We start from the raw sequence: 25,503 nt of genomic DNA on the forward strand, positions 1-25,503 counted from the left end.
GGTGTTCAGCCTCTAACTAGCCTTGAGGGAATCATAAAAGCACTGGTGATTGTTACTATTAGAATCAAACTGAATTTCATCTTGGGGAGGAGAAGGGAGCAAGGGAGGGAAGGGAAGTTGTTTTCCTAGTGAGGTAGTTGGTACTACTACTCACAGGTTGTTGTTTGTCCTTCCCCTCCCTCCTTCCCCTCCTCCCACCAACTAGTTAAAAGAAGCCATTCTTTACTTCATTTCTTATTCTTTCCTTAATCACTGAATGGGCACTGCCTCAGCCAAGGTCTTCCAGAACACATCCAGGGTCATCTCCAAGGGTCTGGATCCTTATCTGGCCATTGTAGCCAGATGGCTTCCTAGGGGAGAGTGAGGCTGGTGACTGCACAGTACCCTCCTACTTAAATCCAATTCACTTGCAAGTCATGGTATCACCTTCCTGATGTCATGGAACTCTTCAAGAGTGAAGGACAAACAACAACCTCCTTTCTAGAACAGATAATAAAAACAGTGACCAATTATTGCCACAATTGAATAAGGTTCTAACTTTTCCCCTACATCCCATCTCTGAGTCACTGCCAGATCTCAGGGGACAATGAGTTTGCAGAAACTGATTTCTAACTGCCCAAATTGGATTATGAAAATTGATGATACTCAAGTCAATGCTTTCCTAAATTTCTGGATTTCCCTCTAATATGAGGAAACTCTTTAACCTACTTGTTAAGATCACTTGGGTTGGGGCAGCTAGGTGAAGCAGTGGATAGAGCACCAGCTCTGGACAATCCAACATCATACATTTAGTAATCATCTGGGTGATCTTGGGCAAGTCACTTAACCCTACTGACTTGCAAAAAAAAAAGATCACCTGGGATACAAGGGACATGAACTATTAACAAGCCAATAGTTGGAAAAGGGGCAGGAAGACATCTTCCTGAGTTCAAATACGGCCCTAGATACTTACTAGCTTTTTGACCCTGGGTAAGTCACTTAACCCTATTTCATATATTCTATTTCAGATATTCAATATATTCTATATGGATGTTATAATAATCCATATATCTATATCTAGAATATAATCTATAAAATGAGCTGGAGAAAGAAATGGCAAACCATTTCATTATCTTTGCCAAGAAAACCCCAACCCATGACGAGTTGGCTATAATTAAAATGACTAAACAAATTGGAAAAGGGTTTTCATTACTATCAAGTAATAAATGTAGGTGGTTCCCTTGTATGAGCCACAACTGGGGGAAAAAGGACCATGGTATCAAGGTTGAGATAGACCCTATCCAAGAAAAGTGGAATGAAGTATATACAAGAAGATACCAAGGGGGCATAAACTATTGCATTTATAATTGCTGTATTAAAAGAGACTGTTTTTGCCTTTGTTTATATTGTGAGCTTAGCAGAGTGAGCAGCATGTAGAAAGGATTTCAGGAATACTTGACTGACCTTCTGCTCTTGCTGCTTCTGGATACAAAGGCAAGAAGAGTCTTGGGTCAGGTGGTGGACTGGCCACAATGGACTTATTTTCCTGGGCAGCCATTGGCTTTGCTGGTGGTTTTTTCCTATTGTCCATGTGCTTCTGAATGACTTTCTACGCACTTCTGTGGAGGAAGAAGCCGCTGTTGTTTCTCACTGTATTTCTTGATCAATTTTCAGCATGGTTCAAATGTCACTTTTTTTTTCCTGGATTAACTATGTGGGAATCTAGGAAATAAAATTTTCCTGCAGGCAACTCTCTTCCCTGGAAGTCCTTGAGTCATACATAAGCTTTGACATAAACTTTTTTAGTAACGCACAAAAGTGGAAATCCCATATGCTACATCTTTCCAAACAATCAGGTAATAAAAAAAGAAACAAGCCTCCAGGGCATCATTTTTTTTTTAAAAAGTCCCCATAAATAGGAGCCCCCAAAGCCAACAGTTGAGATAAAGAAGACTACAAGGCTGTTAATAGTACAAACCATTACCTATCAATACTAGTATGGTGAAAGGCTTTGGACTCAGGATGTGGGTCCGAATCTCAGCTCTGCCATTTATTCTGTGACCTAGGGCAAAGCACTTTCCTTCTTTGGCCTCAGTTTCTTCCTCTGCAAACTGAAGGGTTCGAATTAGATGATCTCTAGCACTAGTCAAATAATTATGCATTTACTAAGCACTTCACACCTGCCAGACTCACTGGTAAGCATTACAAATGAAAATATAAAAGCACAAATCCTTTCCCTCAAGGGATTTACCTTTTAATTTGGGGGAGGAATATAGGAAGAAGGAATTGTGAGGATCTGGAAGTCAATTCTACTAGGGAATGAGGACATGGCTGGTGTGGGCACTTTCCTTAACATGGAAGTCAGAAGGGAGGCCATAAGAACCAAGGGAACTTCCAGGATGAGAAGGCTGGTGCACGATGGAGAAAGTTCAAAGAATCAGCCGAGGTGGAAATTGTGAGTTGAAGAAGTAAGACTATGGGTTGTTCTAGGCACTTTTCTTAAAATGGAGGTTCTGAAGTATTAGAAATTTGATCCAATGGAAAATCTCTGGAGTAAATAACCTTGGGAGTGCGACCAAGTTTATAAAGGGAAATAATATTAATTCACTGCATTCTTCTCTCTAGTTAAATTTGTATCTCAAGACCTCATGGAAAGAACAAAATCACAAATCAAAAGAGAAAACAGAAACCAGATCTGCAACCAGAGTAACACCTTTATTTTTCAGCTTAATTTCAACAAAGACAAATCACACAGAGCAGCTGAACTAAAGACTGAGAAAGGGGAGACACAGCCAAGATAATAGAAGGTTCCACAACCAGTCTGGTTGTCTGTTCCTAACCTAGGAAAGAGTTCAATGAAGGATTTTTCAAAATCCAAATGGCCAAACTGAGAAACTGACCCCTTGATCAAACCCATTTCATGGGAAGAAACAAGGTAGATGGGTCAATGAATTGCTTACCAAAATAAATAAAAGCAGGGTTAAATAGGTTCATCTAGGAACTTCAACAAATAACAATCCTAGTAATAGACCCGCTAACTAAGGAAAGAGATGGTTGGCTGCCTGGTTCTTTAAGGTAAAGGCTAGCCTGATTTTGAAACTAGATAAAAAACACTGGTCAAACAAAGTCATTAGACAATTTTAATGAATTTTTAAAAAAGAATGTAAGCTATTTGCACAAAGGAACAGTGGAACACAGTGTCTAGTCTTAATTTCTCCTTTCCAGTTTTTTCTTCTCCAGGCTCTCATGCTCCATTCTTTCCACGGTCCCCACGTGACACAGACCCAAGGCCCTTCACCATCTGAATACTCTCCAAACTTATCAATGCCCTTGTTTGTACAATATCAATCAGAACTGAACACACCCACTGCAGACAAGGTTTGACAAGAGCAAAGCATAGCAGGACTAAAACTTGTCTTCCTGGGAGTGCCAAGGAAACATCTAGTTTTTTGACTGTGATACCACTTTGCTGATTCCCATTGAGCTCATAGGCCACTCTAAATGTAAATGACTTTACATTTATCCTGACGGAAATTCAACTTGTTAAATTCAGCCCAATTCTCTAATCCATTAAAATTCTTTTGTGTCCTGTCACCCAGGGCTTGCTTTTCTTCCCTGCTCTGCATCCTCTGGTGAACACACCCCACCTAAGTCACTGATAATGACAACTGTTAATCATGGTATGGTCATCCAAACCATTGTTCCAGTTTTTTCCTGACAATAGTACCAAATACTTTTATCAAATGTTTTGCTAAAGACCTGGGTAAATTATGTCCTCTGTATTACTTCCATTTACTAGTTTAACAACCCTGTCAAAAAAGGGAAATGCAATTAGTCTGGCTAGCTCTTTGTAATCACTGCTCCCCTTCTTAGATTACCAATGACCTCTCCTCAAATATCTACCTAGGATTTTCCCAGGAATCACAGTCAAGCTCACTGGCCTGAGTGTGCAGGCTATTCTCTTCCCTTTATTGACACTCAGGCCATTTGCCCTTCCCTAATGTTGGGATATTGTTTGCATTTTCCATGATTATTCAAGTATTAGTGACTCAGCAATCTCATCACTTAATTCTTTCTGGACCCAAGAATGTAAGTCATCTGGCTAGGTGACTTGAATTCATCATAGGCAATTAGGTGCTACCTTAATGTACCTCTTGCCAATCAGGTAGTCATTTTTGTAATTTTCATTGCAAAGTTCATTCTCTTTAGATGAGATAATGCAAAATGAAAACAGAGCAGCCATGCTTTGTGGTTCATTATCATATCATTAAGCAAATAAATCTTTGCTTTTATCCTCCTTTTACTCTTGATATTAAAGAATATTTTTGGTTGTCCCTGACTTCCCTTATCACCTATAGTTTTCAGCATTCCTGAAAATATATTTTTAAAATAGATCCAGGCTTTTGTTAATCCTAATATGTTAAAAATCTTCTTTACATGTCTTAAAAAAAATTGTATTAGTTGGCAAGGATCCTATATATCCACTTCAGTCTCTCATTTTTCCTATGTCTTCAGAATTTCATTCTTGTACATCTCCCATCCCTTTGGAGATGACTTCCCCCATTGGAATTCAGTTCATGGGATCCTATCCTCCCTTTCCAATAAAAATCTAGGGCACATGTTAGACTAGAATACACTGAGATTTCCTCTAGTCTACCTCTAGAAGTGACCATTTCCTTCTAGAAGTTTCCCATAATTTCTACTCCAGAAATGAACTTCTTTCTTTTAGTGAGAATAAGATCCAAAATAGAACTAAGGACATTAAATAAAGGCAACATTAGTAGACCAAGGAGAGATTAAGTGAATTTTTTTAAGATCACAAACCTAGTCAATGTTAAATCTAGTAATTCAAACTCAGGTCTTTTCTTACTCTAAACCCACAGCCTTTATAATAACATATTGATCACGTCAGACTTAGAAATGTGGGACATTAAGTTACCAGGGAGCAGAGGTATGGGGGAGGGGGGAAGACAGAGTCACTCAATCACTGTGTCTCAATACTCCCCAACTACAAGGGAGGAGAAATGTCATACCCACAGAAAATAAGGGCCTGATCCTTCAGCTCAGCTCAACTGATCAGATTGACCAATGATCCAAACCAAATTTCTGGACTAGAACCTGGAAGAGAATGGGAGATCCATCAATCAATAAACACATATACATCTACCACCCACCAGGCACTGTTTCTAGGCAGGAATAAATAAATACAAAGCATGAAGCAATGTGTACTCTTAGAGAGATCACAAGGACATATATAAATATATATACAGAATATAAAGAGGATACATCTAAATAAATACAAGATGAAGGGGCCAACTTGCCTGGATTGCAGGTAATAGGAGGGACAGCCAGGTTGGGGCCAAGTTGAAAAAGTTTTTTTTTTTGTTTTTGCAAGGCAATGGGGTTAAGTGGCTTGCCCAAGGCCACACAGCTAGGTAATTATTAAGTGTCTGAGGTCGGACTTGAACTCAGGTACTCCTGACTCCAAGGCCAGTGCTCTATCCAATGTGTCACTTAGTCACCCCCACAAAAGGTTTTTAAAGTCAATTTATTTTTGTCAAAGGTAACAGTTACTGGAATTTGAGAAGAGCAATAGATTGGTGCTTAAGGAAAACAATTTTGATAACTGTGTAAAGGGTGAAGTAGAATATGGTGCACCTTCAGGTAGCAAGACTGATTAGGATGCTATTGTAATAATACAGATAAGAGCCTGAACTAAATTAGTGATAGCTGTGAATGGAAGCATGAAGTCAGGGATTTATAGTAGGAGGCCCACACTCAACCAGGGAAAGCCCTACCACTGATCGCTCAACCTCTTGGTGGCCTTAGTATCTCACAGACTATCAGACACCTACCAGAGTATAGGTAACTAGTGATGCTAATAGAACTGCTTGTTTCTTAACCCCCTACTCCCGTCTTGTTTCTTGGTTAACAAATAGGATTTGGAGGAATGGAGGGAGGGACTGGAAATACAGCTTCTTTATGGTTGTAGGCTAGCCTGAAAGGGAGGATTAGTTAGGCAATTAAACCTTAACTTCTTCTCCCACCCTGATGACCCTAAAGGCTACCAGGTATTATTCAGTAGGGTTTGGTAAAAGGGGCAGCTAGGAAGGGCAGTGGATAGAGCACCAGCCTTGGAGTAAGGAGGATGAATTCAAATCCAGTCTCAGATCCTTGACACTGTGTGACCTTGAGCAAGTCACTTAACCCTGATTGTCCCACATTCAGGGCCACCTCCAGTCATCCTGAATTATGTCTGATCACTGGACCTAGATGGCTCTGGAGGAGAAAGGCTGGTGACCTAGCACAGCCCCCCTCACTCAAATCTGATTCAAGTACTTGTCATGGTTATCATCTCCTCGATGTCATGGTCTCCAAGAATGAAGGACAAAACATTAAGGTTCAACAAATAGTCTTGTGGCTGAATTGGACCCATTAACAAAATGAATACAGGTTGCTCCCCACTGGTAAAAGGGAAGATAAATAACCCACAGTTCCTTCCCTCTCATGGGTCAATTAACTCAGTGATATTCAAATTATTTGGGAATTTAATCCAGAGTGGAGCTCAGCTCAGGATATCCAAGAGCACTCACTGATCTATTTCTGATAGAACACATGACCTGTCTTCTATGGATTGTGATTCTGAAAGGTTATTTTAATGACATATTGGTGAAGCTTTTCAAGTGGGATTCTCTTTAAGCATCCAAGCTGATAACTTGGCCTATCAATGGTAACCCATAGAATCTTTACCCTGATCATTATTGAGATTCTGTTACTTGAATTGTAGAATGATCCAACAGGTCAAAGTTCTTTCTGACCCATGACTTCGACCAAAAGTTCTCCCTGAGAGACAGGTGGGTTCCTATCTCACCCTGAGCCTTGTCCATGGGAACGTGACACTTGCTCATCTCATTCTCTTCTGGTGGCTTCAGATCCCTTGCTAGCATCAATATAATGTGGCAAAAAACACAAACTTATCAAAGAATTCACAAGGAATTGTACCTCAATTTTCTTTTCTATCAAGTCTCACCTTTATCATAAACTTGGTCATTGTTCCAGACATATGGGGGGGGTTGGGTGGGCACACAAGGAAACCATGGGGGCTGCTGCAGTCTAGGAACCAGCAGTCAGTCCCTCACCATCTCTAAATCTCACCTTCATTTGCTGGAAACCTCACTTTCCCTTGAAATAGGAGGAAGAACCAAAACACCTCTTCTTATTTTCCAAGTCCCAGAGATGGTTAAACCTGGGAATCACCCAGTTATCTTCCACTTTTAATATTCTATGATGCTACTTCATGCTCCTGGCCAGGGCAGCAAAACACAATTGAGTGGACCCCATGAAGCCCAAAACTAATTAACTTACACATAAGACAAACATGAAGACAGGAACTCTCACCATTATGCATCCTCTTGCTATGAGTAGGAGTCATCATGCCATTTATCTGTTGTATTTTATTTCTTTGCTCTAAGCTACAGTTTTTCCTTTTACCTAATATTTTAGTGGACTTTCTAAAATTGTGGTCTGGAACTCTTGTGGTATATGTGTTCTTTCAAAACTGCTCTTAAGGGGTGGCTAGGTGGCGTAGTGGATAAAGCACTGGCCCTGGAGTCAGGATTACTTGGGTTCAAGTCCAGTCTCAGACACTTAATAATTACCTAGCTGTGTGGCCTTGGGCAAGCCACTTAACCCTGTTTACCTTGCAAAAAAACCTAAAAAAAACCTGCTCTTAAGGAATTTAACTGCAGGGTAATGCCAATTAAAAATGTGTGTTCTAGCAGAAAGGACAAGAATCTTTTATTTTTTATTATAGTCACTTTTCTGTCTCAAATCCCCAAATATTGTGCCTCGGGACAAAATAGAACATTTTCATTCTTGAGGTGACAAGACTGTATGAAGCATTCCTCATATTATTAAAGTTGCAGTTAATCTGCATGAATTCTCTGACAAATAAAATGCACACCTAAAATTTGGCCCACCTTCATGATATTCATAGGGCTTTTCATGAGTGGGCACATTCTGAACTATTAGCTTTCCCTGGGGCTTTCAATGGTGACTTTCTCAAATTTATTCTTTATGAGGATTCTCACATATAAAAATCAGTGAATTTCTATACTATGTTCCCTCTAGCTGAAAGCTTTCCCACATTAATTATATTTAAAGGTTTCTCTCTACTATGAATTTTCTTATGTGCATTGTAAGTTTGCTTCTGCCTGAAGGCCCTCCCACATTCATTACATTTGAAGGGCTTCTCTCCAGTATGAATTCTCTCATGTTCAATGAGGTAGTCCCTCTGAGTAAAAGCTTTTCCACATTCATTGCATTTATAGGGCTTCTCTCCCGTGTGAGTTCTCAGATGTTTACTGTAGGATGTGTTGTAACTGAAAGCTTTCCCACAAAGGTTACATTTATAGGGCTTCTCTCCCGTGTGGACCCTCTGATGAATAACAAAGGATCCCCTCAGATTGAAGTGTTTCCCACATTCATTACAATTATAGTGTCTCTCCTGAGTATGAGTTTTCTGATGGACTCGAAAGTATCCCTTATTCCTGAAGGTCTTGCCACAGTCAGTACATGTATACCGTTTCTCCCCGTGTTTTTCCTGATGAGCACTAAGACCTCCACTATCTCGGAAAGCTTTTCCACATTCATTACATACAAATGGTTTCTCTCCTGTGTGAATTCTTTTATGTACGCTCAGGTGACCCCCATTTCTGAAAGTTTTCCCACATTCACGACATTCAAATGGTTTCTCTCCAGTATGAATCATTTTATGCATTTTGAGACTTCCTTTTTGGCTGAAAGTTTTCCCGCATTCAATACACTTGTGAAGCTTCTCTCCAGTGTGAATTCTTTGATGGTAAATAAAGGATGCTTTGTCAGTGAACTCTTTCCCACAGTCATTGCATTTATAGGGTATCTCCCCAGTATGAATTCTCTTATGTTTCATAAGGTATGTCCCACGACTGAAGGCCTTCCCACATTCATTACATATATAGGGTTTCTCTCCTGTATGAATTCTTTCATGCTGAATAAGGACATAATTGTTGCTGAAGGCCTTTCCACATTCATTACATTTATAGGGTTTTTCTCCAGTGTGAATTCTCTGATGTTCACTAAGGTTTCTCAGCTGTCTAAAGAGTTTCCCACATTCATTACATTCAAAGGGTTTCTCTTTACTATGAGTTCGTTTATGTTCACTTAGGTGTCTAGACTGTCCAAAAGTTTTCCCACATTCATTGCATTCATAGGGTTTCTCTCCAGTATGAATCCTCTGGTGTTGATTAAGGTGACCTTTCTGGCTAAACACTTTGCCACACTGACTACACTTATAGGGCTTCTCTCCAGTATGGATTCTCTGGTGTTTGATGAGGTAGGAATCAATGCTGAAAGCTTTTCCACAGTCATTACACTTATAGGGTTTCTCTCCAGTATGGATTCTTTGGTGTTGAGTAAGATGAGCCTTACGTCTGTAGGCTTTCCCACATTCCGTACATTCAAAGGGCTTCTCTCCAGTATGGATTCTCTGATGTGCAATAAGGCACGATCTGCTCCCGAATGCCTTCCCACAGTGACTACATTTGAGGTGTTTCTCTCCAGGATGAATTCTTCGATACTGAAAAATGTCTGAATGATAATTGAGGGGCTTCTTGGATTTAAACTTGCAAAGTTTCTTCCCTAAAGCAATCTTATGCTTAATAACATCTGAGGACTGTATGAGAGTCTTTTCAATGGTATCAGATTGACCTTGCTGTTCTCCTATGGTAACATTCTGTATTGGAATGAGAATGGATCCCACCTTGAAGCTTTTCATAGAAGTATTACATTCAGGAACATTCAAGTCATTAGAAATTAGTCTCTGACTAACTGAAACTTGTTGGGGCCATCTCTCCTGATTTTGCCTCTCCAAAGTGACCTCGGAATCCCAGTCTTCTGGTAATTTGGAATCCCATATGGAATTCTTTGAACATCTTGCCTTAGATGATTCTTTTACAGAAATGCCCTGTTGTGAGGTTGATGACTTTGTTTCAAATCTGGTCTTCCAAATAAGAGAATCTGAAATAAACAAGTAAATATGAATATCTATATTTCTTTGTGGGAGGAGAAAGAAAAATACTATATGGTTAAATTCTAGACTGCTTGTCTCATCAAAAACACCAATTCTGGAATCAGATGATCTATGATCAATTCCCATTTAGTGATGATGCTTCCTTCCTGTGGGACCATGAACAAGTCCCATAGCTTTCTCAGACCTTTGCTTTCTTTTATCTGTAAATGAGAGGGCTGGATGACATGGTGTCTAAGGTTCCTTCCAGTTCTGAATCTAGATCAACTGAAAAAAAGGGTAAAATCAACACTATTAAGAAACCAGGGGTGCAGTGCTAAAACTGGTCCTGGAGGCAAGATCAGTGTTCAAATTTGGCCTCAGATACTCATTGTGCCACAGTCTCTAAACATATCTGCCTCAGTTTGCTCATCTGTAAAATGCAATAAATAATAGGGTTGTTATGATACTGTAAAATGTTTTTAAGTCTAGTGCATACTTGTTTTCTTCCTTCCTTTTTCATCTCAACAAAAGTGAGCTCTGTTACAGAGTTTGTAGCTGCCTTAAATTAAGGGCTTATTTTGCAAGGTAAAGGAAGAATTTATCTCAGTCTTTAGAATGCTTTCATCTAGGAATCTGTCTAATTATCAAAATAAGAACTGAAATCAAACATGGGCAACCCTCAAGAACACATAATTGAGCTGATGATTTGTGAACATGTAGAAAAGCTGTTGATCCTTAAACCCTGCATAGATTTACTATGAGAATATGCAAAAGCAACTTGAATCCTTTCAGTTATGAAATTTTTGGATTTCTGGATAAGGAGATATTGTGGATATCAGCAAATCAAAGTCTTTGAAGACATCTTCAACAGAATATAAATCTAGTAGCAGGATTTCTGGGCTAAAGGATACACATTTTATTTCCAAAGTGGTCCCACAAGCACAGTCCACTAATATTGAATTTTCCCATCTTTGCCATCTGACACATGTAATGTGATATACCCTCAGAGCTATTATAGTTTTGTTCCTCTCTGTTTGCAATTTTGGAAGTCCCATCTTTTGAAAGTTTCTCTACCATGTCCTTTGTTCATTATACAACTGGAAAAAGGCTCTTAATCTTTGATTTGATATTAGAAATGCCAGGATTTTACTATGGATATTTAATGTAAATGTTTTCCCCCAGCACTTATTTTTTCTATTATAGCTAAAATGCTTTCATTTATGCAAGTTTATTTTGACAAAATTAATCATCCACTCTCTTTTTTGCAATTCACTCAGTATCATGGTTAGTTAAGAATTTTAAACCCTAACCACAACTGGGAAAGTGATAACCTTCGGGGCAGTTAGGTGGTGCAGTGGATAGAGCACTGGTCCTGGAGTCAGGAGAACCTGGGTTCAAATACGACCTCAGACACTCAATAACTACCTAGCTGTGTGACCTTTGGCACATCACTTAACCCCACTGCCTTAAATAAAATTTTTTAAAAAAGTGATCCTTCAAGTCTTCTCTATATTATTTTTAGGATAGGATTTTAATATTTATATTGCATATCAAATTGGAAACGACTGGCATGAATCCATTTTCCACCTCATTTCCAGAAGAAATATCTCATTGTCAGAAGGGGAAAATGGATTAATCCTTGAAACTATAGTCATATGACACACTAGTTTCATGCTTGGCTCCTCTATTAAAAACAATTATTGGGGTGGCTAGGTGGCGCCGTGGATAAAGCACCGGCCCTGGAGTCAGGAGTACCTGGGTTCAAATCTGGTCTCAGATACTTAATAATGACCTAGCTGTGTGGCCTTGGGCAAGCCACTTAACCCCATTTGCCTTTCAAAACCCTAAAAAAAAAAAAAACCCTAAAAAAACAAAAAAAAACTTATCCATTCAAAAAAGCTTTCTTCAAGAACAAGCTGAAGAAATATTGGACAACAGCTGGGCAGAAAAGTATATTTGTAACTGGTTGAATAATTTTCCAAGGCTAATGAATAATGAATTATTAACCTGGGATTAATAATAACTCCTTTGACTCTGTACTTTTCCCTTTACTCTTCAACATTTTGGGTCAACAAATTAGATTTTTAAAATTAGATCAAAATATAGAAGCCCCTGACTCAATTTTGGATTTAAAAATTTTATTGCTAAATTATGTTTCAACATATTAATCTCCAATGGAAATTCCCACTATTAAGTGATCCTTCTAACTAATCACACACACATCTTAATACTTGAATCATAAGTCTTTATGTAGAAGGTAGGATGTGAGCTGGCACACTGCCCTGCCCTGCCACCTTCCCCTGCAGCTCCAGGGCCTGGGGGATTAGAAATAGGGAGTAGGGAGCTAGAGCTGGGAGATGTTGATGCTCCAGTGATGCCAAACTTATTGGGCAGGGAAGTTAACAGATCAGCAAGGAAGCTTGGAGTCCCAGGAGACCATGGAGGCTTTGAGGAGAGAAGAGAGGACAACAGAAGGTTGGGGGCTGGGAGCTACCAGAGGAATAGATACCTGGAGAGCTTGGGGTAAGCAGGCAAGACCATGGACTGATAGATCAGCAGTCCATTTGGACTCTGATCTCCTCTGTGCTTTCCTTCCTTCCTTAACCTTCAGCTCCATCATGAACATGATCTCTTTGAGGTCATAACTAGTTATGGAGAGAAGCAAAGTTGGGGTAGAAGATCAGACTGGGAGCACAGGAATGGGTCAACAGCTTCAAAGTCCAAATAAAGGCCCAGAGCAGGTTTAGTGTGTGCACGAAGACATCTGTGATAACCTTCAATTCTTCTCTATATTATTTTTAGGATAAGACTGGGACAGCAGCTGAGGAGTCTAAAGAAATGAGAATACCGACTGCCAAACAAACAGGCATCCAGATGACTACATCATCAGGAAGATACCAACAAAGAGGGCAGGAAGACTCTGAGCTGGGTCCTGAACCTCTAGAATAAGGACAGGAATGGGGCACACACTGAATAGACCTTGGGAAAGGCTGAACCACCAAAAGCATAGGCAGTGGCTGAGGATGCCACTGGGGAGCTGGCCTGTGGGTCAGGACTTATCTAGAGGACTGTAAGGGCATAAGAAATGTATTTTATGAAATCTTTAGACAGCAGAAAGTAAGAGAATGACTGAGTTGGGGGGCAGGGGAAGGGCTAAAGGGCCTGGTGGTAGTGCAGAAAGTGGTATGGAAATGCTCCAAACAGAAAGGGTCAGATAAATGATACATGAGTTCCAAGCAGAAAATTTTCTTTTGTTCTTGTTGATACCATTTAGAAAGGAACCTGATGAGCTATCAAACATCTAGAGGTGGGAACCAGCATAGTAAAGGGCTTGAAGATCATGCCCTACAACAGCAGCTTGAAGGAAGGGGAAAGTGAGTCAAGAGAAGACTCCAAGGGCTGTAACAACTGCTGTCATGTGGAAGAGATTCATTTAATTTGGCCCCAAAGAAAGATAGCAAGGTTGCAAATAAACTAATTCAGGCTCAATTGGGAGGACAGTCTTCCTAAAAATGGAGCTGCCTCAGAGATGAATAGGCTGCCTTGGAATGGGGGGGTGGGGGTCTGCTCTCAATGGAGTCTTGTCTGACCAGATGCTGGGTAACTAATGACTAAATATGTTACAGAGGTACGAGTTCTTCAAGGGAAATCACAGATCCTTAAGATGCTAAGAAGAGCAGTTTAAGAGTGAGTATGGGAGTGCTGGGGAGAAAGGAGATCCAAGGTCAAACGAAACTAGAATGTGGATGAAGCCATAAACATGATAAACAAAACGTGACTGTTTAAAATATAGGCCAGTCTGAGTTATGTCTGGAGACAGAAGGAACGAACATATGAAGAAGGAAACAGACCAGAGGCAACATTGGCTTCTTCTGGGTAGGAATGAACTCACTTTAGTACTTTAAGCTCTGGGGGGCAGCCAGGAGGCACAAAGGATAGAGAGCCTGCCTGGAGTCAGCAAGAAATGAATTCAGATCTGGCCTTAGATCCTTAATAATTGTGTGACCCTGGAAAAATCACTAAACTGTCTGCCTCAGTTTCTTCATCTGTAAAATGAGCTGGAGAAGAAAATGATGAACACTCTGACCCCAAATGAGGTAAAAAAGAGTCAGACACAATTGAAATAAATGAACAACAAGCTCCAGTGCAGCTGCAGCCCCTGGGGATTCACATGGCATTATGACATATTATTATTCTCATTAGTAATATGGGTTACATCTTAGTCATAAATATTAAAATCTATATGTAGCCTTTGCAAGTTTTTGTTGGGTAATGCTGCCTAGAAGAGCTAAAAGGTTGAAGACCCACGCTCTAGTGCCTTACACAAGTTCCCAGAATACAGAATTTGTTTAATACTTCCTGACTGATGAGGAGAAAATAAATTTGGAGGAAGGGAGGGGGGAGACAGGCTGAGATCCAGAGTCTGGAGTGTGAGCATCAGTAAAGAGAAGACAAGAGAAGGGCTAGGGCTTGGATCCTGCTCAAGATCAGACCCACAGCTTGCCTGGGGCCGGGGCCTCCCTCTGGCCTGCTCTGCCTCTCTCACTCACCTTGACAGAGGCCTTGCAGGGCTTCTCTCTCTGCCATCCAGGGGGCTTCTCCTCTCTCCAACTGGAAGATCACATGAGGTTTGGGGGTTGGCAGGCCTGGGAGGCAAAGAAAGGACAAAGTGCTAAGAACAGAAATCCATCTCAGAAGTCTCTGCAGTCCCTTTCTCTTTAATAAAGGGTGGGCAGGGGTTGGCACCAAGGAGCTGGGGCCTGGGAAGGGTGTCCTCTGCTGTGCTGCTTCCAGGCAGGAAGGGGGTCGGGTAACCAGGTCCATGTGACTAGAAGGGTCTGGAGGGCTCCTCTGGTCTCAGCCCTTCACTGTAAAGATGAAGAAACTGAGCAGATGTGGCACCCAAGAAAACTCATTTCTTGTGATCCTGCCAAGAGGAAGGAAATCTTTCTTGCCTCCAGGGGGAATCTGCTCTGAAGGAGCCTAGTAGGGAGATACCACAAAGCAGATTTCCAGTTAATAGATCAAAGATCCTTTCCTTGGGGCCAGGAAGCAGCAAAGCTGAGATTCCCCTTCCTAGAAGCCCCATAGAGGCAGCCTGGGGCCATGGCTCAGGTGCTGCTCCTGGGATGGAAGCTCCTCCAGGACAGGAATTCTCTCCTTCGTGGGTCTGTCTCCCCAGCACTGAGCACAATGCTTCCATCTCTGAGGTGAGACCAAGGTTCAAAATCAGACAGTCCTAAACTTGGGGGGGGGGGGGGGGTCTGTCCCACTCCCAGGTTTGGTACAAGGAAGTCACTTTATAAAAAGCTTGCTGACTAGTACTGGCCTCACAGGCTTGGGGTGGGATCAAAGAAAGTAACGCTCAAGAAGGCTTCAGAGCCCATCACAAGACACTGTCGGCCATGGTCCCCATCACCATTTCCATTTGTGACCATCACTTCACTCTGAAGACAAACCCCAACTCGGCACTTCAGCCAGGCCATGGCCTTTCCAAGAAAGACCACAGGGCAAGGCCAGTGGCCAGATGCCAGGTGGCAGGGGCAAGTTGTCCTTACCAAGGGAGAGGATATTCTGATAGTTCTCCAGCATCACGTCTCTATACAGGTCCTTCTGGGCTGGCTCCAAGCAGCCCCACTCCTCCTGGGTGAAGTCTACGGCCACGTCCTGGAATGTCACCAACTCCTAAAAGAGCCAACATTTCTGCTCCCTTGGGGCCCAGGCAGCATGTGGCTCATGAGGGCCCCGGGGAGCTGGATGGGTCAAGGAGGGGTCTATGGTCCATCTCAAGGGTCTCTAGAGGCCTCACCTTGACCAAGATTCTACTATCAGAGAGTCAGCAACTGCAGCAATCCTGTGACAAAAACTCACTAAACAGACATGTCACAGTAAGCCGAGTTCACTATCATGACACATTTTAGACAGAAGCAAGCAATGACCACAAAGAAAGTTAAGATGACCTGTTGTATGGGAAAGGTCACCGGTCCTAATTAACATCATTTTGTTCTCTCTCAGACAACTGTTTCTGTTACCTTGGGTATTCAGAGGACAGATTTATTCTGATGGAAAGGGGGAAAAAACAATTCCCTATTACTGAAGGGGTGGATCAGGAGTGAGGAGGGAGTAGTTTTTGAGGTCACTACATTTTACTGGACAAGAGTATCAGCCGAGCCACAGAGCCAACACAGGAGGGGGTGCTCCGAGTCTGGTTTACAAGCAAGAAGAGATACAGGGATGGAAACGGAGGGAAGGCCAGCTTTGGAAGCATCAAGCAAGGGAACAGCATGTGATGTGGAGGCAGCAACTGGGAGGGCAGCTCTGACAGCAGACTTCTCTAGGGATCACAGCTATAGAAGCTTGTTGAGCCAGGGTGATGGGCATCCTCTAAGTCTTCTTACCTCCCCCCCGGGGTGGGGAGAATGAGGACCCCGGTGGAACCCCTCCCTCTTTCTGAGCCCTTGCTCTCACTGGAGCACCACTTCTTGGTGAGAAATATTAATGAGCCACCATGCAAGGTGGGCAGCTTTAGATTGTTTCTGCCCCTTCCCCCCACCCCAGCCCTAGAAAGGTAAAATTGGGGATGGGTGTGGCTGTGCTACCCTTTCCTTATTGTGTCTACACTGGACTGAGCAATGCCCCACCTGCGAGGGCCCCACCAAATTCACTTCAATAAACACTTCATAAGCTACTATTGGGGGCCAGGCCTTTAGCGTGGGACTGGGGAGGCAAAGACAAACTCAACCCTCCCCCCTCCAAAGCTGAAGTCTGTTGCCTCCATGGTGGTCCTTCTGTAAACACTGATCATGAACTCTGAAGCAAGAGGATCAGGTGGCCACTGAGGGGTGTCTTGTGCTAACTTTGGACATATTTTTGGACATGAGGGAAGTTAGTTGGCATCTGGAAGGACCTGAGTTCAAATCCAACCTCAAGAGACTTCTAAGCTGTATGACCCTGAACAAATCACCTCTGCCTGCCTCAGTTTTTTATTTGCATGACATGAATCACAATGTCACTGCAGGTTGCTGTGAATAGAAAGTGAGCTAATACTTGTAGAGCACTTGGTTGTGCTGGTTAGGAAGAGGCTCTGGAGGTTCTGTGCTCTGGGCAGAGTTCTTGGAGGGATCGTGTTCCCATTCTGGGACCCAAAAGACCTGGAAACCTTCCCAGGAAGATGATAAGGAGGGGTGTTGACTGGAAGTTGGAGAGAGAGGAGGCAGGGTCTCTTTGGCAGCAGAGTCTGGCCTCAGGACTGCAGAGAGAAGTTGCAAAAGTCAGACTGGGGCCTGGCTGGAGGACAACCCTCCTGACAATGACAATGGTCCAAATCAATCCACAGGTGTTCCCAAAAGCTCCTGGGGGCGTGAAGCAGAGGTGGAGGGCTGCTAGTCAGGTTTGAGACGAGGGGGTTCCTCTTGAGGTTGGGGGAATCAGAGAAGCTCTAAGGTCTCTTCCAACACAAACTTTGGGATCTCAAGTTGGAAATCTCAACAATTAAGTTCATATTTAAAAATCATAACCAACTGAGATTCCTAGCCCTGTGACATAAAAGTTTGAGAGACATTATTTCTGGGTAGGGTCCACTCTTGCCCTTGGAAGAGTGGTTGTTCCTGATTGGTTAACAGTGAATGAGATTGAGTATAATGGGGGGCTTGGGAATGACCATGTCACTCTCGGACAAAGAGAGACTTTTCTCAAGCCAGACTACTCCCACCTCTACAATCTACAAGAAGGCTCCATCTCCCACCAGTCAAAGAACAATGAACTACATGAGGCAGGAATTCCACATAGAAGGGATGGTTAAGTGGAAGATCTAGTTTGGGAAACAATCAGGAGGCAACATCATCAGATCATAGGCCATGGAAGAGAAGTTGCATGAAGTCAGGGGGCAGGATTCAAAAGACTTTGAGAGCCAAAGAGGAGTTTTTATCTGATCCTGGGGATCAAATAAAGGGAGTTTAATGAACGGAAAGAGGGCAGGGTCGCACCGAGTTTTAGGCTGATCGGTTTGACAGCTGAGTGGAGGATGGACTGGATAGGGGAGAGATCTGTAGCACGCAGACCACTGCCATAGTTAAGCCCTAAGGGGGGAGGGGTGCTCAGGAGCAGGGCATGACAGCATTGAGGAAAGAAGAGGCCACAGGTCAGAAGTAGATTTACTGGGACTGAATGCACAGCAGCTGATGAGAGCACCAAGTGAATGATCATGGAAGGAGAAGAGGGCCTAGGAGATCCAAGACCCCACGGTGAGTGTGACGTGGACTAAAAGCCAGCAAAGGGACAAGCAGTGGCCAGAGAGGTAGTAGCTGGCCTGGAGTCACAAAATTGGGGCAGATGTTGCACGAGGCTAGCAGGGGTACAGAAGAATCAAGGGGGGGGAGTTTGGGGGAGAGAGAGACAGGGCACATATAGGGAGGAGGTAAGCAGCCAAGAGACACTGAAGAGAAGTGAGAGAAATCTGCTTGGGGGGGGGGGGAGTGGATGGGATGTGATCTTTGGGGCCTGCAAAGGGGCCGCCTTGACATACACAAGGAAGTTTGAGGGGAAGCCACTAGAGGCATGTGGGTGCTAGAGGTGCATCTTAGAAGAGAAGGATCTGGCAGAGCTATAGAAAAATCCCTTTGTTAAGAGTCTGGGAAAATAAAGGACAGAATGGCAGATTATGCTGAGGAGCTTGGTGATGAAGAGAATGGGATAAAAGGAAGCACCCTGCACCCCCCAATCGAATGGTCTCAGAAATAAATAGGTCAAATCCTCAGCTGAAGGGGGACAAAGAGCAAAGGGAGAATTGTCATGGTGTCCATTGTCTCTGCTCTTCGGGTCAGGCAATGGGACACTGTCACATGTTGGTCCCTGAAGGCTTAGCTACACAGGTATAAGTGAGTGTGATCTATATAAATGCCAAAAATCCCCAACAGCAACCAAATTCCAGATCTATGACATGCTGCTCATTCCATGAGGATGCTTAATCATTTAAAGACTCAGTGATCTGACTTTCCATTTAGGAAAAACACTCAATAATGACTTTATTCTGGGCTTAATTGTTCTTCTCCAACAGGATTAAGGATTTGGTTTACTGACTCAGTATACAGATGGTTCAATGGACCAGCAAATAAATGTTCTCAGGAGAGAGCAAGGCATAAGAAAAGGGGCACATTTCTAAACTACTGGGGTCTAATGGAAAGACTACAGGACAAGGTATATGGAGACCTCAGTTCTTATTCAGTCTTTGCAACAGGTGACTCAGAATGGAACACAGTACATCCCGGGATCTCAGTTGTCCTTTAGGTCTGATACGGGAGCTGGACTCCATGCTCCCTTCTAGCCTTAATCTCCATGAGTTTTGTGAAGTCCAAGTGGCCAGTCATTAAAGGGAGACCCTAAAAAGCTTTGGTCACCCCTGGATGGGATTTGAGAGTGGAGAGGCCAGAGGACAAGGGAATGTCAGGAGAGAAGAAACCATCACTCACCAGGGACCTGGCCATCAGGAGCCCAGAAGTCATCCCTTCCTTCTCTACTCCCCTTTCTTGGGGAAAGGCAGAATCTGGAGAACCCAGCACTGAAGGAAAAGAAAGAATTCATGAAGGAGACCCATCCTCTCCCAGAAGTTCCTGCAACACTCTGGCTGAGAGGTGAGAGACCCAGGACCCCGACAGCATAAGAGAGCAAAAGTGGCCTCGAGTCAGGGGAGAGCCATGGAGCACCATCCTCGGGGCTCCCAAGCTGCTCCTGTGATCACAGAATAGGAACCATCGGTTAGAATTCGGGTGGCAGGACTGGGACACATTGGCTGAATTTCACGGTGTCACCCTAAGTTCTTTGTGAGCTTGAGGGTGCCAATCAGCCTCTTTCTGTCTCAATTGCCTATTCATGAAACAGCATGTTGTATAAAAAAATGAACTTGCTGAATTCTTTGGTCCATAGACCGGGAGGCTCAGCCGAGGGAAAGGAGCATCTGAACACTTACTTCTGGGGCCACTGCTGGTCAGACAGGACATAAGGATGGCTCCAGCCACTGTGGGCAGGAGACTGGACTAGGCCACAACTAGATCAAATGAGAATGGTCTCAGCTCCGAGGTTCCCCCGGGCATGCTGCAAATGAACAAAGATGACAAAAGTTGAGAAGGGATCACGGGGAAAGCTTTAGATAGACACACTCATACATTGCTGGGGGAGCCATGGCTCAACTACCCACACTATTTCAGCCAGAGAGATTCCACTGCCAAATACATGCCCTAAGAAGGTCAGGGGTAAAGGCAGCTCTGGGGACCCTGAAATAATCATAGCAGCAACTTTTGCGATAGCAAAGAACTAGAAACAAAGATGTTCACTGAACAGAGAATGGCTAAACAAGTTATGCTGCATGAATGTAATGGAATATTAAGAGTGTTATGAGAAAAAAATGAAAACAATGAATTTGGAGACACATGGGAAGACTTCAATGACAGAAGTCAAGAAAGCAGAACCCAGAGAACACTAGACACAAGGACTAACAATATATAAAGGATGAGAATCTTGACTTTGGGAATGACAAACAAGAGCAGGAAGGTCTGGTTCTGGCTTAGCTCCAACACGCACTACCTGGGAAGGAAAAAGGCTCTACATGGAAAACCAGACCTTAGGAATGAGGTGGAAGAAGAGAAGGGAGATGAAAGGAATTGTCCACTTGGAGGCCTGGGAACAGACAGACACGCTGAGGTCACCTTGGGGCAGCTGTAAATGGCTCCCACCATTCTGAAAGCAATGTAGAAGTGTGCCAATAAAAGGGATCCAAAGGTCCCTCTCCTGGGATCCAGCCCAAGGAGGCCTTGGAGACCATTCCTAGCTGCTTGGGTAGCTAAGAACTGGAAACAAAGCAGGCCAGGAAAAGGGGAGAATGTGCCTGGGCCACCAGAAACGAGGAGTCCAGTAAATGCTGAGAGGTTGGGCAGACCCACACGAATGATGCAAAGTGATGTGGACAGAGCCAGGAAAACCAGAGACACAATGACCTCTGTGACACAATGCAAAGAACAAAAACCACCAGATGAATGAAACACAATGTTGCCAAATGATGCTCAACCTTGGTCCTATTGAAGAGCTATGAGGGACACCCTGATGTTCTGAGGATGCACCCCTGCATATACTGACAGATCTGTTTTGATGTTTTAGCCACTATTGCTTTTTTTTTTTTAGTCTTTGTTATAATGAATGGATTTCTGGAAAAAAGAAAGAAGAAATAGAGGGAGAAATCTAGACTATTTGAAAACTAAACAAGAAATCCATAAAAATCTATAATGCAAAAAATAATCAATATGCAAATTTCTGATTTAAAAAAGCCTCATTAACAGAGCTGCAATGGGACATTACAGAGAAAAGGCAAATAACAAGGAGTAAGGCAACAGTGGTAGTTGAAAACTGGGCTTGGAGTCAGGAAGACCTGAGGTCATACCATGTCTCTGACCTTGGGCAAGTCATCTAGCTACTTGCCGCCATTATTTTTTCTCATTTGTAAAGATGAGAGAACAACAACATCTTCATTACTTTATTGTGACGATGATGATAGTTTTTGGTCCTTCACTGTCAAAGACCATGACATCAGGGAGGTGATGCCCTGATAAGCACATGAACTGGATTTGAGAGAGAAGGTGCTGTGCTAAGTCTCCAGCCTCACTTTCTCTTCTAGAGTCATCTGGGTCCAGTGGCCAGATAGGAATCAGGATGACTGGAGATGGCCCTGGAGGTGAGGCAGTCAGGGTGAAGTGACTTGCCTAAGGTCATACAGCTAGTAGGTGGCAAGTGTCTGAGGCTGGATTCAAACTCCTGTCCTCCTGAATCCAAGACCTGTGCTCTATCCACTGCAGTGCTGAGCTGCTCCTTATATTATTGTAAGGATGAAATGACACAGTACTTATAAAATGCTCTACAAACTTTAGCAAGAATGAAGGACGCCTGGCTTCTGGTCCTGGGTTTGACCCCAGGGGTTAAAGAAATAGCTTGGCTTCTCTTTGCACCTACTTACACAATGGATTAGTGTGAGGACCAAAAGAGATAACAGACTGGAACGTCTTTTTCAGGTAAAAGCCAGCTGCAGAACCCCAGTGACTTCCATCCAGGATGGTGGAAACCTTTTCAGGGAAGAGCTTATGGAGCATGCTAGATGGTGGGACAAGAGGGAGATTGGCTTCCCCACTTCTCACAGCAGAAACAGCAAATCTGACTTACCTCTTGCTCCAAGGGTTTGGAAGCTAGATTCTCTGCAGACAGATCTGGAGGGGGAAAACTGAAGTACAGGCCTGGATACATTGGAGGGAGGGAGAGAAAGGAGAGATAGAGACAGAGAGACAGACAGATAGATAGATAGAGAGAGAGAGAGAGAGAATGAGAATAAAGGGGGAGGGAGAGACAAACAGTCAGACATCTGCTCCCTCTTTCACCTACGAGGGGGTACAGGCATAGTTTCTATGCATGAGGATAGTGAAAAACCAACAACTAAACTTCTCCCCCCTCTCCCCGAGAATTCAGTCCAGGCAGACAGAGGAAACCCAGTGGGTAAGCATAGATCAGACCAGCCTGAAGGTCTAAGAGTAGAGCTGGTGGTTAGAGAGTCCAAGGGAGAACCAATTGGGGGGGGGGGGGAGGATTAAGTCTTAGGAAAAAAAATAAGGAAGAAGATATGCACAGGCAACTCACACAACTGGCCAGGAGGCCCGGGAGATAGGTGTGAAGGGACTGTTGGGGCTACCTCTGCTAAAGGCAGAATGGCTTCTGATTTACTGATTTGCTTTGATGATGATTTCATCCTTCAAAAGATGAAAGAACCAGTAAGGTTCATTTCTGGACCTGATTCTCACAATTATAAAGAGCTGTGTTGCTCAAGTGGAAGTGACTGAAAACTTGAAGAAAAATGACCAGTTATTGTAAAATTTGTGAAAGAGGGAAGGTCATTTAGTCCATGGACTAAAATTCTACAGGGGAAGTCAAGCTAGGAAGAATGAGGGATGGGAAAGAATGAAATCTGGAAGATACAAATGGAAAAGATTCTGATGGAGAGGAAAAGAGGAAGTTGACTAAAAAAACAGGGAATTTATCAACCAACCAGACAGTGGAAGAAATAATAGAAATGATGGATACAAAAATAAAGAAACAATGTTGGGAGTAGAAAAACTGAACTTTCAGAGACTCACAAAGGATTTTTTTTTAAAGAAGGGGGTTAGATTTAGTGAAGAAAAAATGGCTTGATGCTATCTTGGAAGGCCTCCAGTGGAATGGCTCAGATGTCTGTGATTAGCATTGGTAACAAAGGACTTGGAGCAAATGTTAAGTTAATGAAATTTAATAGGGATAAACAAAAAGTCTTCCACTTGGGTTCAAAAAATCAACTGCAAAAGAAAAGCGGGCAAGGTAGTCTCCAGTGAAACTCTGGGATCTTAGTGCATGGTAAAGGCAACAATCGAAATGTGGTCAAATAACCACTAAGGGGAGAATCAGATTTCACACTGCATTAGAAGTGTGACATCCAAGAAAATTGGATTATAGATTTAGAATTGAAAGGGACCTGTAGAGGGATGGGAATTCAGGGAAGCCTGGAGGGATGTGCATGAGCTGATGCTGAGCCAGATGAGCAGAACCAGAAAAACCAGCAACCTTGATGGACTCATCTCATCAATGTAACAACCAGGCACAGTTTTGGGGCTCTCTGCGATGGAGAATACCATATGTATCCAGAGAAAGAAGTGTGGAGTTTGAACAAAGACCAAGGACTAGTAACTTTAATTAAAAAAAAAACAACAACCTGATACCTTATTATGTAATTCTGCTATCTCTCTTATACTTTATGTTTCTTCCTTAAGAATATTTCTCTCTCATCACATTCAACTGAGATCAATGTATACCACGATGTAGAGACGAACAGAATGCCTTCTGTGGGGGGTGGGGGGAGGGAAGCAAGATTGGGGGGGGAAAATTGTAAAACTCAAAATAAACAAAATCTTTCTAAAATGAAAAAAAAAAAAAGAAAGGGACCTGTCAGGCCAGTGGAGTCCTTCCAGATCTCTCCACACGTGATCCTGAGACTTTTGAGGTGTCTTCCAACTTGGGAAGTAATGGAGAGTTGTCTTGGAGAGTAATCTTGGGGCCCTGGCCCTGGGGTCAGGAGGACCTGGGTTCAAATCCGGCCTCAGACACTTCATAATGACCCAGCTGTGTGGCCTTGGGCCACTTCACCCCATTGCCTTGCAAAAGCCTAAAAACAGGGGAGCCGCCTTACTTCCCTTCGGGCAGGGTCACTCATCTGACAGCCGGGGGGCTCCCTGGAGCAGTCGGGGGCCACGGCGGGGTGACGGCGCTGAGCCAGGGCCCGAATCCTGCCCCCGCGGGCCCTGCCTCAGTTTCCTCCTGTGTAAGATGGAGATTAGCGCGCCCCCTCGGGCCTCACCCGGGCTGCACAAGGGTTCTCGGTCAAGGCCACGGCCTGGATGAGCCCCGCCCCCGCCGGGTCACGTGCCCCCGTCCCTCCCGCCCGGCCCCCGGGGCTCACCTCGCCTCGGGCCCGGCCTCCCCGCGGCCTCGGGGCAGCCTCGGCCCGGCCCGGGCCCGCGCCCAGCTCCTCTTCCTCCGGCGAGGCCGCCAGGACGCGCACGCACGCGCTCACGCAGCGGCAAGCGCGCGCGCACAGACGCAGCCCCGCGGCGTCCCGCCCCGCCCCCACGTGGATCCGCTGAATCCGCCAGGATGCATTCTGGGAAATGTAGTCCGCCTTCCAACGTGCCTTGCCTCCAAGAAGAGCCGGAAAGCCGAGGGAGCGCGGAAGCCCGAGGCCTGCTCGGGGGCGGGCGCTGCGGGCGCCCGGCCGGAAGAGAGGCCTCCTGACTCGGTGTCCCCGGGATGCCGCCTCCTCTGCCAGAGGAAGAGGCCCGGCTGGGGGCGCCGAAGCCGGGCTTGCGCCCCCTGGGACGGCGGCGGCCTCGAGGCCGCCTCCCTGTCCCGCCCTGCGGCCGTGTGGACCCCGTCCGGCTCCTCGGGGAGCTGCGGCCGTGAGCCCAACCATCACCGCCGCCCCAGGCCGCGGCGCCGCCCGAGCCGTCCGGGACAGCCTGGCCTCACGCCCGCTCCTGGGGTGACGCCCCCCGTAAGCAAGACCCCGCCGTGGTATAACCAAAGTGTGGTAGCAAAGGGCCCGAAGGAAAATGGGTTTCCACCGATTCGGGAATGATAAATGCATCTCTTGTAGAATATCATCATGCTCTAAGAATGGCGGATAAGAGGAATTCAAAGGGATCGGAGAGAACACGTATATAAACTGATGTAAAGTTCAAAATGCGGAGCAAGAGCACAAAACATGGTGCCCAGATTGTCATGCCGCACCCCAGGGAGGCCATTACTGCCAACTGGGACCCAAGGGGACACCTCCCTCAGGTTCAACGTCTTGTGTGGGTCTGCGCCTCTGAAACTATAGCTTATACCCCCCCCCCCCAGCTACTCATTCTTTAATAGTCAAC

At 44.2% G+C, this 25,503-nt stretch overlaps 1 protein-coding gene across 5 annotated transcripts; it reads right to left on the reverse strand.

Moving 5' to 3' along the window:
- Positions 1-204: 204 nt before the first annotated feature.
- On the reverse strand, positions 205-24,628 carry LOC141509810 (uncharacterized). 5 transcript variants are annotated; one of them, XM_074219600.1, is made up of 6 exons: positions 24,543-24,628; positions 19,992-20,116; positions 19,495-19,583; positions 15,586-15,712; positions 14,578-14,673; positions 205-10,035 (listed from the first exon to the last, which is right to left on the reverse strand). In XM_074219600.1, exons 2-6 carry the CDS (start codon positions 20,020-20,022, stop codon positions 8,090-8,092), a joined length of 2,289 nt encoding a protein of 762 aa, XP_074075701.1. In that variant the 5' UTR covers positions 20,023-20,116; positions 24,543-24,628; the 3' UTR covers positions 205-8,089. The 5 variants fall into 5 exon arrangements, 4 of the variants coding, with proteins under 4 accessions (XP_074075701.1, XP_074075702.1, XP_074075703.1 ...); XM_074219601.1 differs by lacking the exon at positions 24,543-24,628 and adding an exon at positions 22,229-24,303; XM_074219602.1 differs by lacking the exon at positions 24,543-24,628 and having other exon boundaries at positions 205-5,097; positions 8,218-10,035; positions 19,992-24,303.
- Between the last annotated feature and the right edge of the window lie 875 nt (positions 24,629-25,503).

This window comes from Macrotis lagotis, chromosome 1 (assembly GCF_037893015.1).
Source record: "Macrotis lagotis isolate mMagLag1 chromosome 1, bilby.v1.9.chrom.fasta, whole genome shotgun sequence".
NCBI lineage: Eukaryota > Metazoa > Chordata > Mammalia > Peramelemorphia > Peramelidae > Macrotis > Macrotis lagotis.